Source organism: Columba livia, chromosome 1 (assembly GCF_036013475.1).
Source record: "Columba livia isolate bColLiv1 breed racing homer chromosome 1, bColLiv1.pat.W.v2, whole genome shotgun sequence".
Classification (NCBI taxonomy): domain Eukaryota; kingdom Metazoa; phylum Chordata; class Aves; order Columbiformes; family Columbidae; genus Columba; species Columba livia.
In genome coordinates this window covers 156,226,378-156,244,890 of record NC_088602.1, presented here as the reverse complement: position 1 = coordinate 156,244,890, position 18,513 = coordinate 156,226,378, and the positions used below count along the sequence as shown (strand labels likewise).

Below are 18,513 nucleotides of genomic sequence, written 5' to 3'. Positions count from 1 at the left end.
TTTCTGTAATAAGATTTTAGAATCATAGAATGTCCTGAGTTGGAAGGGACCCACAAGGATCATCGAGTCCAACTCCTGTCCCTGCATATGACAACCCCACAGTTCACACCATGTGTCTGAGGGCTTGTCCAGTCTCTTCTTGAACACTGTCAGGCTTGGGGCCGTGACACCTCCCTGGGGAGCCTGTTCCAGTGCTCCACCACCCTCTGGGTGAAGAACCTTTTCCTAATGTCCAACCTAAACCTCCTCTGGCACATCTTCTGCCATTCCCTTGGGTTCTGTTTTATTCTTCCTAGAGCTGATGATTACATGAACCTGCCAACAGATACCAGGCCTGTCTCATTATCTCTCTCCACATGCATCAGAAACATTTAGAAGTAATAGCTTTTATAGCTATAAGTCTAAATCTTTGAATTCGTTGCTGCAGATCCTAAACTTCTCAATTTTTGTTCTGCTTTCACAGTTAAAACCTAATGGCTGAAAGATCAAGGTTAGGAAAAACAGAAACAAGGATGTTTGGGGGCATATAGCGAGCAGACAGTATATACCACATGTTCTTGAGAACCTGGGTGAAAGGCTGTTAGGGCTGTACTCACAGAGACCGAAGAGCAGCCAGCTGCCGAAATGTGTCCGCTTTGATTTCACTGATTTCATTGTGGTGCAAGTCACTGAAACAGCAATAAGAATCTCCTCAGTTTCAAAGGCACTTGGAGGATACTTCGGGGTGTTTTAGATTGTGTTTATGATCCATTTCAACATAATTTAAGGGTATGTATTTGGGATATGTCAAATCAGCCAGCAATAACCAACTTAATGATGTTCAAACACATTTGTATACAGATGCTTCTTTTTAGGCTTTTTAGGGTAGTTTGACACTTACATTTTTTGGAGCTTTTTACAGGCTGTAAAACAGGGTAAATCTTCCAGTAAGTTATAAGACAGATCCCTGTAATACACAAGAAAATACCAGCATCAAAGTAATGTTAAAACCAAAGGGACTTTCATTGTCTACTTTCACGCCCAATTTAAAATAAGTTGTTTTTCTCTACACTCACAGAAGAATAGAAATGTGCAGACTCACTTATCATCTCTCATCTGTCAGATTTTGATTTCTAACTGAGGAGAAGAAAGGAGGAGAAAAGGCAAGATGCATTAACTCCACATCCTATGTTTGCAAATTCCTTGCATTGTCTGTAGATTTCCTGCAGAAGTGTAGACTTCTGCTGAGTGTTTTACAGTAACAATATTGGCCATCTGCTCAGAGAGAATATTGGATTTACATCACAGACTTCATATTCATCATGTCTAAATTCTGACAAACACTTAAACCATTAAATAATCTACCAAATATACATGCTCATATGTTTTCAGAGAAGACCCTGTATTTTTTGGTAAAAATCACAACGGACTGTAATCAGCTTTCCATTCTGCTTTTTTAATTAAGCACTATTGCCTCTGATCCTTAGACTGTTATATCTTATAGCTGAGGGAAGTGGTTAAAAAAATATTGGAACTAACTTTGAAATCAATCACTACATGGGGAAAAAAAAATCTTAAAAATACTTGAGCCAAAACTCAACAAAATACAGAATAACTAAAACATCTGGACTGATTTATAGAATAATGCAACTAATCAAAACCAAGCCCAGGCAATTTGCAGAAATTGGAGGGGGAAGAAAAAAAGGAACCAAACACCCACCCCCACTTCTCAACAGCCTCATCTTATATATACATGTTGGCCGGGGAAAACTGAATGGGAAATTTGCTAATAAAAAGAATATAGAAAAAAGCTTATGTCTATAATTGGGAAAAATGTCATTTTCCACAGTTATACGATATTATCATGTAAAAGAGTAATCTCTTTTCACTCCTGTTTCAAATTCTTTAAGACTTGCTCATCTCTACCCGTTTACTTCCTTGGTAAAATTTTATTTTTCACTGTTACTATTTCAACAGGGGCATTTAGACTATACTATATTTGTTTTGTGGAAGTGGTGCAAGTAATGATAGTGTGTGTTTTTAAGGTATTCTACTCTGCCTTTACCACGCAAAAAAGCTACCATATATATATATGTATATATATATATAGTTACAGCACAGAAGATTTTTTTTTTCCACAGGTGCTTTGTCGTCCAAATCAGACATGACAGAGAAGAATACAAGCGAGCTGGAGGCTTTTAGGCCAAGGTAAAGATATTTGGTATGTCTGGCAGACTGTGGATAGAATAACTATCACACACAGATTTGTGACTTGGGCCTCCTTAGAAGAATGTTATCAGCCTCTGTGTACATTCATCCACATTTGGAAGCATTGGTGGCCACATAGGATGCACAAATTGTCTTTCAAAGCAGTGTTTGTACCTGTAGTGTTTGTGCATGTATTTGAGCCAGGAAGCCCCTTCAAGATCCCAGTCTCCAAGCAACTTATGGGGTTCAGTACGTTGTTATACTTCATAGCACAGGCAAAACTACTGTGCAAACCTAAATTTGGGCTTGGCAGGCTTGTTCCAATCTGATGGCAATGGGGAGAGAGCAACTCCAAGTACACAAAAATTGCTGTTAAATTGGTTTCCCACCCTTTTAAATATCGCCCTTTTAAATACTGGGTGATCTCAAAAATAAGAAATGTGAATTTCTAATGGACAGTCCTACTCTACTATGAACTCTAAAGTTATTAATTACTGTAGTATTTACTTGCCTACTGTTTTGAGATTATTTGTTATTTTTGAATAACACAGGACATATTTAAACTTAAGTCTGTGTGCAGACTTTCTTCTGGCAATAGACTGTGTTTCTGTCTTTTATCATTCTGGAAATGGTTACATAGAGTCCATCAACTAAAACTTATTTTTTTCTGGAAATGTTCATGACATCTGCACTGGTATTCAAATAATGTGTTATAATTAGTGCTATTTCAATGTTGGCCAGAGAACTAATACCAAATACATTCCTAGTGATGTAATACGTAGAGGAAAGTGCTGTTGGCTCATTCTCAAAGAAGCAGACACAAAGATTACTTTCATTAGTGATTAAGCAAACTCCAAGGAAATCTCCAAGCTAAAATAATATTCAACATTAAGTATAAAAACTATGTCCCAACTATGCCAAGGAATAGTCTATTAAAATTTCAGTCAACTACTTATGTCTGGTTGGAAAAGAAACTAAAAGAGGAGCACAATGAGGACTCAAAACTGCACTCCTTCCTCAGTTATATTTTCCATTTACTTCACTGAATTATCTGCATCAATAAGAAAAATAAAAACAACAGACTACTGTAGGAGAGACAGAATGAATGAAAATAAGGTAGTTCTATTGTTTTTTCAAACAAAATCAAGAACCGTTTTACCCTTTCCTAAAAATATGCAAAGTAATTATCTTTTTCAGCAATGTATGGGAAATCCTGACTGATAACTTTGTGAACTTTTTGAGTAACATGGGGGCCCACTCCCTGAGCTGAATTCCTGAGAAGTAACATGATACACGGAAATAGCAGCAACTGGGTAATTTTGAAATCATAATGATTTCATTTGTCCATTAATCTCTTGTATTGATTTAATGTTAATAATCTTACTGAAACGTACAGCACTTGGAGATTAGGCAACTGGTCACAAGCCGATTTGGGGAGAGAGGTGATCTGTGCTCCTGTGAGTGTCCTGTTGAAAGTATTTATATGAAAAAAAAAAGAAAGACAACTTTTTAAAGATTGCAAACCAAATATTTTTTTAGAACATTCTTTGAAATAAGTCAGTATCCAAAAAAATAAAACAAAGCAAAAATAATTCTCTAGCACTTACAAACTCTCCAGACTAGTCGTCCCTGTCAGATCAGGAAACTCTGTTATCTGTGAAGCACCATTTAAAGTCCTAGAATTTAAAAACATCATTTCAATACAATTGTTGTGAGGGATGTGTGGGATACCTTTAATATTGCAATATATAAAGACAATTAAAATAAAAAAGTAAACACATACAGAGTTCTGAGTTCTGGTAAGTGTTGAAAAGCAGATTTTCCAACAAGCTGGATAGGATTATCATAAAAATGTCTGCAAAAAGAGGATAAAAAGACATTTTATGAAAAATATTTCAAAATATTCTAAATGTATCTCACCATTATACTACAAACAAATAAGTAAACTGGTTGGTTGTAACAGAGGTGCACCTCTGGGCTTTTCTTATGCACTAATCTATTATATTCATCAATCACATTTCACATTTTGAATATTCAAGTAGTCATTGTTTTCTTGGTTTTAAAGCCAGAAGTCAGTCAACAAAATATTCCCTCCTCCTGCCAGGTTTGCAAAAATGGAAATCCCAATATGAAGAACTTTGTTATGACCTGAGACAAATTTAAGGTTAGCAAGTGAAGAAGTCAGAACTTCACGTACTCGGAGGAAGTTCCCTTGTAGTTTTGAAGTCATGCTGCTTTTGGTCATAGAATAATATGGCTCAAGATGAACCACTATATTTCTTACATTCGTTTTATAATTTCTTATTTTGAGGTTTGCCCATTAAATGCATTCTCCTGTAAGACAATGAGAACTCAGACTGGAATTCACTGAGCGTAATTTTTGCTAGCTTCTACATTGCCAGTAATGCTAAGAGACATAGAAGAAATAGTTCAAATAAAAAGTCAAAGGCCAGAGACCACTATTCACTTCCCTCAAAACAGGCCATGCAAACTGTCATTCTTTCCACAAAGCTGGAAAGATGTGGGCTTGTTTGCTTGTATATGATGCACTACACAGTATGCTCACAAGAAGAGCTATTTGACAATTAGCCACAAACATGGTACTTAGTTCCACAGTCTCTAATAGGAAGAGTTAATGAAAAGACTCTTATCACTTACATTGTAATAAGTGATGGATTTCCCACAAATGCACGTTCAGGTATTGACTTGATGTTATTGCTATGAAAGCCCCTACAAAAGGAAAAATGGTTTACACAGTAAGAAAAAAAAAAAAAAAAGCAAATGCACAATCTGTGTTCACAATGCACAAGAATTTTCTTTTGTTTGTAATACGAAAAGTGTCTGCATGTGAAGGTATGTCGTTGTTTTCTGGAATAAGAACTGGAAAGAGCAAAAGAAAAGAAAAGCGATGGAATGGCTAGAATTCTGCACTTTTCTAAATGAACAAAAACATTCAGATGAAGTAAACTGCAAAATGGCATTTTGAAATTCAGATGCCCTCAGAAGGAAACTGCTTTGTAGCTGTATGCCATGTATCTATGAATATATGTGTGTATATAGAGATATAATGTAAATAAACACACACATATGAACTAATAACATTAATAGCTAAATATTAATACTTAAATAACAATAAAATACTATATATATATCTCCCCCTGTATTTATTAAATTGCAACTATTTCTCTTGCTCGGATAGTAATGGATTACACAAGTTTATAAAGTAAATTATTTTATACATTATATTGTAACATGCCGAGCCTTCCACAACCACCTTTTTGTTGAAATATTTTAAATGTGGACATGAGGAAACTATCCAATGTAGTTGTGTCTGCTGGATAGAGGGCCAAATCTTTGTCTCATCATTAATTACTGGATTTTATTCATATGAGTAATTCTCCATTGTGAAAAACAAAAGAAACAACTAAGATTTCAAAAGAACAATGATGATTTGTGTGGGAAAGTCCCATTAGTTCAGTCGGGTATGAAAAAGGCTTCTCAGCTTAAAGTTATGCATTTTGAACGCCTCAAATTGTTCACTGATGCAAGCACACTTGGCCATTACTTGAAGAGGTCCCACATTATTGGTTTTACTTGTTTAGGCATTTGTGCTACTACTGATGAGCTACAGAGCAAGGCTCTAAATCCTTAGTTCTTTTGCATGCAATAAAAAGTGCATCTCTGCAGATGCAGACTCTAAGCACTACGAGGATCCCATCTAATCTAGAACCAGTAAACAGACCGGTTTTGTGGCTCTTGATGAATGGGATTCCTTGCATGGCAGGAAAGCTAAGGAAATGGCACGACTGCTTCCCAGGAAGCACTTCTGAGCGGGTCGGAAGAGAGCATGCTCACGACTGCAGGCTGTGCCCTAGGGCACTGCACCCAGGTGATGCTCCCTGTCTGAACAAAGGCACTTTATAGCCTGTCAGTTCATATACTGAGCAGTAAAATCTAGCTGCATCCCTGGGTCAAAAGATCATTGTAAGGCCACACTGAGAAAAATGTTTCTAGAAGAATTTTTCAAAATCCAGTCTGGAAAATGCTATGTATGCATTAACTTTGTGTAACAGCTATACCCACTTACTTTGGAGACATAAGTACTACTACAGCTGAGACCCTGAAGTGTGGAGTATCTGGGACAATGGTGTCCCCATTACATCCAATAGATATGGCCATGATTCATCGGCCACTTGCCAGCAGATCTCCACAGAATCACAGAGCAACAGAATCACAGAATGTTAGGGATTGGAAGCGACCTCAAAAGATCATCTAGTCCAATCCCCTGCCGGAGCAGGAACGCCTAGAGGAGGTTACACAGGAAGGCATCCAGGTGGGATTTGAATGTCTCCAGAGAAGGAGACTCCACAACCCCCCTGGGCAGCCTGTTCCAGTGCTCTGGCACCCTCACTGAGAAGAAGTTTCTCCTCAAATCTAAGTGGAACCTCTTGTGTTCCAGTTTGCGCCCATTGCCCCTTGTCTTATCAATGGTTGTCACCAAGAAGAGCCTGACTCTACCCTCGTGACACTCACCCTTTACATATTTATAAACATTAATGAGGTCACCCCTGTGATGGGCTGCCTTGAATGCCTCCAAGTTGCAGACAGAAATCCATAGTCTGTGTTTTCAGCCCCGGCACAAATTCTGAGAGAGAAATGAGGTCCCAGGCAGAAACACCTTTACTTAGGTGGCCTTACAATGAGCTGAACCTCTGTGGACCTGGGCTTCTGCTTGGGTGAGAACAGCAGGACACGCACAGCCTTCTGGGAGGCACCTCGTGCTTGTAAGATTGGCTTCCAGGGCCCAAACAAAGTACTGAAACACATGGTCTTGTGGTTGCTTCTGAATTTGGGATGTCAGGTTGCAATTTCACACTCCAAAGATTTCTTGCACCTGGGAGCTTATCTGAAACTACAAGTTTGATACTTAGGGGTGAAGTCCTACAGGGGCCTGTAAGTTATCTCGAGCACGTCAGGCACTTTGCTGGACTGGGCAAAGTGTATTTACTGCAAACATGGGTTATCCATGTTTGGCTACTGACTCCAGGGGTCAGCAAAAAGGCAATCCTTTGAGGCCACAGGATTCCATACCAACTATTTTAGCTGACAGATGACATAACAGCAGCTGAGGACGGTTGGGCTGAGAAACTCAGACCCCCTCTCCCTCCTCCAGAGCTGCACTGTGCCAACTGCTGAGCTGCAGTCACCACTGCCTGCGGATCCTGCTTTGGGAAAGTAAAGAGGTTCTAAGATCAATTTGTGATGTAGCAGAGGTACAACCGTGTCCAACTACTATATCGCTATCTATGTTTGTTCTTTTTTTTTTTTCAAAAATCTCTGCTGTACCAGTAACATGGTAAATAAATCAAACTGAAAGAATTCTGAGCACATGCACCGATGTGTACGTTGTGTGCCTGATGTGTGAATATAATTTCATTCACCTTTTAATAATTCAGCTGTTTCTTACAACAAACTTGGCTGGTTTCTTCTCTTTGTTGTTTTTTTTTTTTTCTTTTAATACAAACTCTGTGCATTCAGAGGTGTTTTATTTACAGCATTACAAATTTTTACAATTTTCTATTTAAAAGAAACTGCTTAAATATAATGGGAGGGAAGGAGGTAAAGACGTTTAAACCTGATGGACTAATAAGGGTGCCACACATTCTTCTTTGACTAAAAGACTGTGATATATTGGATTGTTTGCAAAATATGGCTGTTGTGTTTGGGACTCAAAGTGAATTAATTGTGTTTATTATTTACTATATTATAAGAATTAAGTTCCTGGAAAAAACTCACTGCACGATGCAGCATCAAAGTAAAAGTTGTCAGAACTTGAATGCTCTGAAGTGAATGTTGAAAATGATCTTTTATGCATGTTGGCATGTTTAATAGTTTTTCCTAGGATATCATTTTTTTAAGGATTACTGATAAAATCAGCAGCACTGAAAAAAATAATCACACTAGACAAAACATCCTCCTTCCTAATACGAGCTCTGTACTTACAGTTCTTTTAGGTTTGTTAGTGTCCTGATAGCAGTGGGGAACTCGTCCAGACTGTTGTAATTTAAATCTCTGTGTAAAAATAGATTTTATTATTTAGATTATGCACTGTGTAATGGATAACATAAAATTGTTGGCATTTGTAATGAAATATCATCTTCCATGCATTGAATAAATACATACAGCCAAAAGCCAGGAAATCCTCAAAAGTGTATGGATGTTTTCCAACAAACACTATTTAAGGCACATTATCGTTGCTATTTTTAATCAGCATCCTATTTTTAGTTATATCATAGATATTCTGCAATAAAAAAACATAAATGGATTCAGATGCTACTAAGGGATTTTCCGTTCTGTAAATTGCCCATCCTTTCATTACTTGAAAGTATTAATGGGAAAAAAAGTCTTTCAGAGACATATTCAACAACTTTGTATGGTGGGCAACGTTTTACATGGATGATACGTATAACTGTAAAGGTTTAATTTGCCTTTTTTTTCCCTGCTGAAAAAAATATCTGAAGAGATTTTCTCCAGTGGTTATTAAGTGATAAAAATAAGAGACGCTGGAGTCTGCAGAGCAAAAAAGATTGGAGGAAATCTTCCTGTGGCTAAAACAAGTGGGAAAACATACTGTAAGTTCAACGTTACCATTAAGTGTGACATTACGATTTGTCGATCAATATTTCTATGGAGAATGTATATAACCAGACAAATTGTAAAAATGGTAGTTCGGCTAGGGTAGTGACCTCTGCTTTAAGAGCTGCTCATGCTGCAGCAGTAATTAGACTTTATTCTAGTAGGCTGAATGGACTATAAAGCTACTTCTGCCCTCAACGTGACATCAGCATCCTTTAGCATTCAGAAGACACCTGAAACTAAAACTGGGATATGCCAGTTTCCTGTGACGCTCTCTGGCACTGCTTTGTGAAGACTACAGTCTGAAAAACTTGAGCAAAAGCCTTTTTGAACAGGCAAAACACAAATCACAGTTTACAATAGATTGGAATTGAAATAGTATCAGACTGAAGTAATGCAGGCAGGAAGCTGCTGTCTGAACTCAACAAGGCTTTCCTTCCTGCTTGTAAATCTCTCTCTCCTGCTTATTGACAAAGAGATTACAGGCATGCACGGTTTGTTTTTGCCCTCCAGTGATATGTGATTTCCAGACCTATGCCTTGATGCAAACAAATGATCTTAAAGTTGGCGTCCACCATTTATACCGAGATCTCTTTTGATTATCTTGAAACTACCTGGAAATGGGTCTATAGAGTGTGCAATTACTGTGCTTGAGGCAAGCGATACATTCTTCTATTGCAGTGAAGTGGCTGCACCTCCACTTATTCCCTGGTTCCTGAATGTTCTCTGTGTTTCCACCTCTCTCATGCCAGGTGGTTGGGACTGGGTTTGCAATTACTTATTCCATTGTTCTGTTTTTCCCCATTTTTGACCAAGTGCCATGTGAATCTCACTTAAAAAAACAAAACAAACGATTACATTTTCCTTCTCCCTTTGCCGTCCCCCTTTCCGGTGCTACGCTAAGGGACTTCCTCTCTACTCACAGCCAGCTGAAAGGCAAAATTGTAAAATTGCTATTGACTGCCAAGGGATCAATGTAATCAAAACTAGGGATAAAAAAGAAAAAAAAGCCCCAAACTTCATGCTTTCTGATATTAATGAAGCAGGAGAGAGGGAAGTACACAGTTTTTTTGATGAGAAAGCAAATAGTCACCTTTACACTAGCATTATTCATATTTGACACTTTATCTGTTTTATCTATTTTTTCCTCACAACAGGCCTCTTAGCCTGTCCTGATTGGGTGGAAAGTTTTATTATCCCTGTAGCATTTCTGGGGTCTGGGATCTACTCTGGCAGACAACATCTTTAATTAGACTAAAGGTAGTGAAGCACTTAGTGCTAACCATCAGCACTGTGTTCCTCTTTGATATTCTTTTGTAGAATTTTTTTTTTCAGAAAACTTAATGAAATTTGAACTGGTCTGAACAGAACTATGGTGAAAACTTGAAGAAATTTCAGTCTTTACCGGTGTTATTCTTTACTAGAGCACTTTAAAGACATAAACTTGGATACAACCGAAACATTCCTCTTACCCTCTTTTAAAACACATGCATAATTTGCCTACCTGGAACTTCTGTCTTTTCCCAGGGATAAAAAAAATAAACCCATCTAATTTTATAGCCCTCCTCTATGGCGAGACAGTTTCTTAATGTTAAAGCTTTTCATTGTGACAATTTCCCAATCTAGCTATTAGCTTTATTAATTGAACAAGACATAAATAGCACTAAACTGAGCAAACATAACTGTTCATGAATAACCACTTCTTTTTCAATGCTCAGTACAGTCTTCAGCTGTCCTTCAAACAATTTACCAATTGACAACGCTTATTAAAAAGGCAAACTAATTTTATAGTCAAAAATAGGATTTGCTACATAGAGTCATTGTAAACCATCACTTAGATCCTGTAGCGATTAGGCAAGCCAAAACCCACATTTGGCTTTTAGGCAATTTTTATTCTTTCAGAATATTAATGAAGACACTGAAAAAAAAAGGAAACAAATAAGAGGTCAACTCACAAAGTCTCTAGGCTGTGGAGCCCATCAAAGCATTTCTTTCCCAGGGAGTAGATTCTATTGTTATGGAGATGTCTGCAGGGGAACATTAAGCACACAGTCAGGAAAGCACATTGCACACAGTGGACTTAAGCAAAACATTTTGATGGTTAAATCAAAAGAAACTTATTTTCAGGCATGCACTGATTATATGCAAGTCATGCTTTTGCAAGAGCATGTATAGGAGGCACCTCCTCCACCCTCTCCCCTTTCTCCCAATATCTCACCAGCCACGCAGGCTTCCATTTGGTTTCATAGAAGGGATTTGTTTTAAAACCACCTAGATTGTGTAAAAAGGGTATATACTGGAGTTCCAGGTTGGGGTTTTTATATTGAATATTGGAAAATTGTAGATATATTTTCATTGGTGGTTAATTAACACATTGCCTTAAAAACTGTGTGTGGGGTGTGAGGTGCATATTTGGAAGATGTGCATTCAGAGGGTGCTAGAGGGTATGGCACAGAACAGGAGCAGGTGAGCAGGTGGATAATAAGGTAGACAGGACAGGGGTACTGGGCTTACAGAATGAAAGAAAACACGAAGCCACAGGACACAAAAAGTAATAGCTTCACTGAGATGAGTAAACTAACCAGTCTTAAAAATGCTGTAACTTGCCTTCCTTTGAAACGATGAAAATCAACAACTACTTTCTGGAATGTTTAGCAATTTAAAGTATATTTCAACCATACCCCCTGCACAAAGGCTGACAGTGCTGCCTATTTCTAAGTGTTTTAGACCGAGATGGAAAAAACCCACTCTGTGAAGCTCATTAATGTGAGTAGATACAACCTGGAGCCACTTCATGTTGTTTTTTTTAAAAAAGGATGCCTTTTTCCCAGCAGATTTTTCCTTTTATTTTATTCTTGACACTCTACCCCTATAGTGGAGGGAAACTACAGGACTAGCACTTTAAAAGAAAAGAAGGGCTGTAAACGGGGGGCTGCCAGGCACCTTCCCTTCAAAGCTTCATTCTGCTCTGAAAATAATGTTAAAGATCACAGGCTTTCTGAAAATTCTGCAGAACCTACAGAAATTGAGTCTACCTGTCCATAAAAGGCAGGTATTCTCATGGCAAAATGCAAATGTTCTGTGGGTTTTCCCTTTCCTAGGAAGAAACCTAATGAGCTTTTGTTTTTCAATGACTACATTGACCTTCAGTGCTTTAGTTAGCATGGAGAGTGTATCTCCAAATTCCAATTATGTTTGGATTTTAATGATGGAACCACAAACCTGCTCCAACTGACCACATGTTTTTGCACTAAGTTGAAAATTTGCCAGACTGAATCGAGTAGCAAACAAAAGAAAGCAGAGCCACACACAAAGATTTTTGATGAGCCAAAAATATCAGATGTTGTAGATCATGAAGAACAATTCAGTTTTTCATCAATATGAAGACCAGAAGATTAGAAATAAGCAAGGCAGACCTAAAATAAGGAAACCTAATTAAGCAGAATCAATCAGGGTATAAAAAGAAATAATTTTCTTCTGCATTTCTTAGCTGTCCTCTTATCACTAGATTTCTTGTAGGGATCTAACTAGAGAATGTTGTACAAGACAGTCTTTTGTTTTTAGCATTACTGACATAAATCTAGAAGCTCAGTCAAATGACAAGCCCATCCACTCTATAACTTGAATGGGGTTGATACTTAATGTGAACAGAACGCAGAGATTTTGCAGAACAGGGCAGCTGTTACCCTGTTTTTGCTGCCCTGTATGCTTATATGAATGTATGAAGTGCTAGGCAGAAATGGTGATTATACCTGTCAATAGAGAATCCTGGCATGTGCCAGGTTCAGGGCTTACACTGGGGCTAGAATATGTTCAAATATGTTAAGTGTCTTACAGACTACGGTTTCAGACAGCTTGTAAAGGTTGAATATATTGTTTTTTCCTTAATAATGCCAGTATTTTCCAAAGTATACTGAAATAACTTCTCCACCTCATTTTCTCCAGCCAGTCTAGAATTTTTTCCACTTGGTACATTCCCAGAAGATAAAAGGCTGAAACCACACTCCATAGTATTCTTTCCAGATTTTGGTGTGAGCTACGCATGTTTAATTTAGTTGAATTGCTATGCAAACAAAACAAAATACAAAACTACATGTACTTTCAATGAAGGGGAATGCGTACTTTTTCTACTGGGTGGCATTCCTTGCAAGTCACCCAAAAAGCTTTCAGTTCATTTCCCTTTTCTAATGTTCCTTCATTCAGTACACACTGCCTTAGAGGGCACACAATTCATCTCTTCCTGTTTGTTTTACTGAACAGATAGGGTGATTTTTTTTAAAATTCCCTTGCATAGTTCTTTGCTGGAGATGAAAACTTTTAAGCTAAATCAAACAAAAGTGCAAATGCTAGTTTAACTGTAGGAAGATGTAAAAAAATCTGTTTATCCAAGTTAATTTTTTAAAATTTAGATTTGTAATACATATACAATCCAGAAAACTTATTTTTCAAAAAGAACATTTTCTGCAACAAACAGAATTGACCTCTTAATAAAAGAGTATTGCTAAGTCTAGTGCAAATGTAGAAGGTAAACTGTAGATTTATAGCCTGAAGATATCAATTTAGTATTAAGACTGTAAGACAAAACAAATGTTTAATTAACCCAAGTATATGCCTCTTTACCCATCATTTGCCAGATGGGAAGGAACCAGGGAAATATTTAATTATTAAAGGTTATCTCAAGCAACATCTAAATCAAACATTGCATCTTCAAGTAATTTATCACCAAATGGTCAAAGACCTGCAAAAAACCCCAGAGATTGTGGCTAAAAAAAAAAAAAAAAATCAATAAAACTTACAGAACTACCAAGCTAGATAGGTTTCCAAAAGCATAGTCTGGTATGTAATGAATTTTATTCAGTGCCAATGTCATTGCCTGGAGCGCTGGTAAACTTCTAAAAGCTTGGACAGGAATTTCGGTCAAAGAATTATCGTCTAGCCACAGGTGTCTAAGGGAGACCAAACCATTGAAGCAGTTGGGGGGCACATAGTTGATGTGGTTGGCATCCAAACGTCTAGGAGAAAAAGAAACAGACAAAATTGACTTTGAGAACAGTGGACTTACACAATGGATATCAGAAGTTATCACCAAGAACACAACCCCAAGGATGGACATAGGCTGTCACATACATTTTTCATTTCCTGGAGATTCTGTGTTTCTATCTTGCTTGCAACCTCACCCCTGAGACCTCATATCATGTTTACAAGTGTCCTTGTCAGCTGGCTCTCTGCAGACAGCTCTTATTTGGAGCCATCAACTCACTGACAGCACACACTGATCACTTCTGAGCAGAGTCTCTCTACAGAACAGGCATGAATTTGTTTCCTTTCCCAATTATTTGAAAGTATGGAATAAAAAAGTATAAGAGATTCCACCAGAGATTTTCTTTCAGGATCTATAAATCACTAAATTGCAAGCTGATTTGGGTTTCCATATGCTAGACACCCATTCTAAGAATCAAAAATAAACCTCACTTCTAAGTCTGTTCCTGTTTTACTCTTTCTTATGTATTGTTTATTCCAGCAATTCCAATGAGCACTGAAGTTCACATTTTTTAGCAGTGGAGCAAAATGGTTTTTTAAACATAGATCAGTGTTGCTAATGTAATGTATTTATTTCAAAAAGTAAGTTATTGAATACACTTCAGTTGCTGTAGAGCCAACAGAGGGAGCTCAACAGCACATGTACCTCTTCAGAGTCTGCAGGTGATATCTTGCTCTCACACTTGTGTAAATAAGGATTAAATCTACTGAATGTTTTGCAGTTGAACTTTTATGTCCTATATTAATTGGCTTTTGCTCTGTTTTGCTTTCCCTTTTCGATGCTTTCAGGGAAATACTCAACAGTGTGCTTCAGATTTCTGGAACTTCATGAAACATCCAGATGGTGACCTGTACTCTTGACATGATGTTTCTGCTTTTAATGTGTCGTAGTGACTCGTACCTTGTTCAGAACATGAAAGCCACGCTCTAAAACTTTTCTTGAAGATGTCTGTACAGAGGAGTAATTAAGTGAATGGCGAAACAGAAATAAACTTAAATAGATGTTTGAAAACATTACAGAACAAACAGACACACCCAGGGTACAAAGAAGTAATTCTGCACAACCTAAATTTGTTCTGTTTGAGAGAAATGCAATAGACTTTGTGGTGGGCACGCTAATCTCTTTATTTAAAGCTGCTTCTTCATTTACAGTCATGTAAAATGTCAGGTCCATTCTATCTCCTGCTCCATGCTGCTCCTACCTACTGCACGAGAACAAATAATGATTGCTAAGGCTCCGTGCCAGGCTGGCAAATAACTGAGACAAGGTCAGTTGGAACAAATTTATAAAGTTCAGTGTCAAAGCCCTTGTACAATTAAATTTTCAATATAATAACTGACATGGCAGGCAGCAGAGACAGAGCTTCCAAAATAACTCAAGGGTCTGTCAACAAATGGGTGAGGCTGGAAATGTTTAGAAATACTCATGCTGTACCTCCCCCACTCCCCCGGCAACAACCATGCTACGCCTGTGTTTTCAAATAAGGTATAATTTGAATGAGTAGATGAGGTTTCTTTGTGTTCAGTCAGAACTGAATTTCTTCCCTGGGTGATGCTGGTATGTAAACTAAGAAGTTACAGTTGCCTTAGTTTGGCAGTTACACTGATTAAAGAATGGAGGCTTTATTCAACCTAAATGCATTACTGTATTGCAGCTAACATCTCGTTCAATGTGAACGCTGGCCGTCGCAGCCCTGATGTCCCAGTGACTCCACAGGAGTTACTCACAGGACGCCTGCCTGTGTAGTGAAGCCAACACTCAACTGCTTGTATGTGATCCCGTGGCTGAAATGGCAATATTTCCACTGTTGTCAGTGAGAACAGGACTTTTATCTTAACAATATTTTGCTGCAAATCAAGGAACCGTTTTGTTTTTGTTTTTTTTTTTTTTTTAGTAGCTGAAATTTCCAAATATAAACCCACCACTGGCTACGTGAACTTAATACACAACACAGAACAAAAAACAGGACTGCTGTAATATAAATGAAACCCTAGGTAGCTGAATTATTGTTTAAATAAAGCTTGGAAGAAATCAAGAAGCTACAATGATTTGTGCTGCAGGTCATATAACCAGATTATGTATCCTGCAAGTGCTCATAAAAAGTACTACCTCAAGTGCTCTTTTCTTATCTAATCTTTTTAAAATTTCCAAGTACCGTTTTCCCTCTTGCAGTTATTAAAAGGTTTCAGCATTGGTTCTGTTTCCTGTCATACTGTAGGTAATGCACACCGATGTTTAAAGCATTGATCAAAATCACCATTTTCAGCCAATTGTTTTACATGTGTTGATCAAAGTTTTGGCACTTCCAGAACTAAACCCATTAACTCACAAACATGACCCTATTTATAATAGAAAATATATAGATAACATGTGGTGAGTTTGAAAGCTGCTATTATATTCCAGAGAGAGCCCATTTAAGGAAACAGAAATGCTTGATCTCTTCTGATAGGCAGCATGTAAATAAAGCAGCCAGTATGAAATTCACCATGAGCTCACTTAAAACGTCCAAACCTTTCAAAGCAAATCCTTGAGCTATATGGACTGTATCCCACTGGTGTATCCTGTAACACACTGTGAATACTATGACCATGTGCATGTTATGAAAAGGTATTATTCATACAGAATTGTAAACAGGATTCATTTATTAGTACTCTAAAATGGGTGAAGGTACATATTTGAAAAAGATGTGATTTGCATTTTTTGATCAATTCAATATGACTGGATACTTAATTTTACACCACTGGTGGGTTTCTAAGGGAACACATATTTTTTTTTTCTGTTTTGAGTCTCTCAAGAGCAAGCCCAGCTACAATCTGGATGGACCTTGTGATCACAAAATTCCTTAATGCCTTTTTGGAATGTCTTGATTATTTGTTCTGGGTTGAATCGAATGCTACATATGAGATCAGGAAGGAGATTTCTCCCAGGTCATTATCCCTTCTGAAATAAACAGCTATTACATGGATTGCCTCTTCTTGCAATGGATGAGGGCTTGAATACAATGAAGGGACCAGAGAAGAGGAGAGGCACAGAGGCAGATCAAAAAGTCAAGGACAAGACGTTTCTTCTGACATTTAAATTCAAACTAGGAGAGGTAAAACCAAATTAAAAGGGGCTATATGTAACAGCTAGGGTAGGCAGCGAAGAAAGAGCACACAAGGACTGATTTTAGGCATGGTGGATCACTCCTTCCTCTCCTATCACCTTTTTGTTCTGACCTGGCTCTGTTACAAATGGAAGCCACAGCCAAGCCTTGCCACAAGGTCTGGGGCAACGATGGACAGGGGTTGGGGAAAGGACCTGTCTGAGGAAGGTATAACAGGCAGGACGGGGTTACCTGCAGTGCCACCATCTTTGCTAGCATGTGGTGACACAGACCATTGCAAGGGTTTGTTCACAGAAATTTGCCTAAAGCCTCATTTAAGTAATGGCAAGTGACATTGAGACTGTCTCTGAAAAGTGGATATAATGAAAATATAGCTGGCTATTGTGAGCCATGTTTTTCAAACATGGCCCTTTACGCAGGATATCCCCTTCAGTCCACAGGGGAAAATGCTCGGGCTATTGTAAAAGCTTAATTACAACACACCAGCACAGCAGTTCACACAGCTCACTTTCAGCTCTGCCCTTGTATGGGGCTTCTACACAACTGATACAAAGAACCCTGTGTGGAAACAGCAAGACCAAAAAAGAAAAGTCACAAGTTACAGTTTAGGAGCATTTGTTTCTGTCTCACTGCTCAGTTTTTTACATGAAGGGGTCTCTGCAGCTCTGGGAGTTTCAATCTTTGGTGTTTCTCTCCATATCCAAACCTGCTGCTCAGCTGTTTTGGTAAACCTGCATTCAAGACAGTGGGCCAGGATGCTAGTGTACTCCATAAAGCACAGACAACTGCAATGCTATGTATATGCAAAGATTGGCTCTGGTACTGGGTATCCTCAGTCCCCACAGGTGGGAAAAATGGTGGGCCAGCAGGAGTTGTTGGATTATCCTAGGAATCAGGCCACAGACCGGGATCTTTGGCGTGGCTGAGAACGCTCCCAGGTCCTGCAGCCAAGTGGCTCGCAGTAGCCTATGTTATGTGGCCACCTCTCCCAGCCTCCCAGGGAGGATGGTCCCAGGGGCGTGCCAACTGCCAGGTGGCCTCCAAGAATAGTTCAAACCAATGTTAGTTGTCACAGGTCAAAATGTGCCAAGGACCCTGTGCACAGTGCAGCAGGACAGACGGTCATGGCCAGTGCCTGGGAGCACTCTGAAGCACTGTTTGCTTTGCCAGGCCAGCTGCAGCCACAGTCTGTCACTCTATGGTGGCCAGGAGGATCTCCTCAGAAATCCAGTATGAACCTCTGCAAAGCTAACCACTCCAACAGCAGCTTCTTATCCTCCTCCCACATGTGGTATATGTCCCAGGGGGCTTTAGCCATGCAGGATGAGTTTTGGCTAGCAGTTTGGAGGTTGAGAAATTTATCTATCCATTACAAATGTGATTAAAAAACCCTCATCTTTTGATGTTGCCCAGAAGACAGGAAAGAGTCAGATGCCTAGTAACTTCTACTGGATGAAAGAAAACATCACCCACTGGCCTGGAACTGCTGTTCAGTCTATTTGCCGCCCACCTTGAAAGCAACTGGCCCTACCTCTGTTTGAGT

General features: G+C 38.5%; 1 protein-coding gene across 1 annotated transcript in view; it reads right to left on the bottom strand.

The window, feature by feature from the left end:
* Positions 1–18,513, bottom strand: part of LGR5 (leucine rich repeat containing G protein-coupled receptor 5) — a 91,805-nt gene that overhangs the window by 13,819 nt on the left and 59,473 nt on the right. Inside the window, exons 5-13 of the mRNA XM_065040449.1 lie at positions 13,620–13,835; positions 10,779–10,850; positions 8,191–8,259; positions 4,846–4,917; positions 3,971–4,042; positions 3,795–3,863; positions 3,582–3,653; positions 881–946; positions 597–668 (exon numbers count right to left, since the gene is read on the bottom strand). Coding sequence (XP_064896521.1) covers positions 597–668; positions 881–946; positions 3,582–3,653; positions 3,795–3,863; positions 3,971–4,042; positions 4,846–4,917; positions 8,191–8,259; positions 10,779–10,850; positions 13,620–13,835 — 780 coding nt within the window. The remainder of the gene's footprint in view (positions 1–596; positions 669–880; positions 947–3,581; positions 3,654–3,794; positions 3,864–3,970; positions 4,043–4,845; positions 4,918–8,190; positions 8,260–10,778; positions 10,851–13,619; positions 13,836–18,513) is intronic.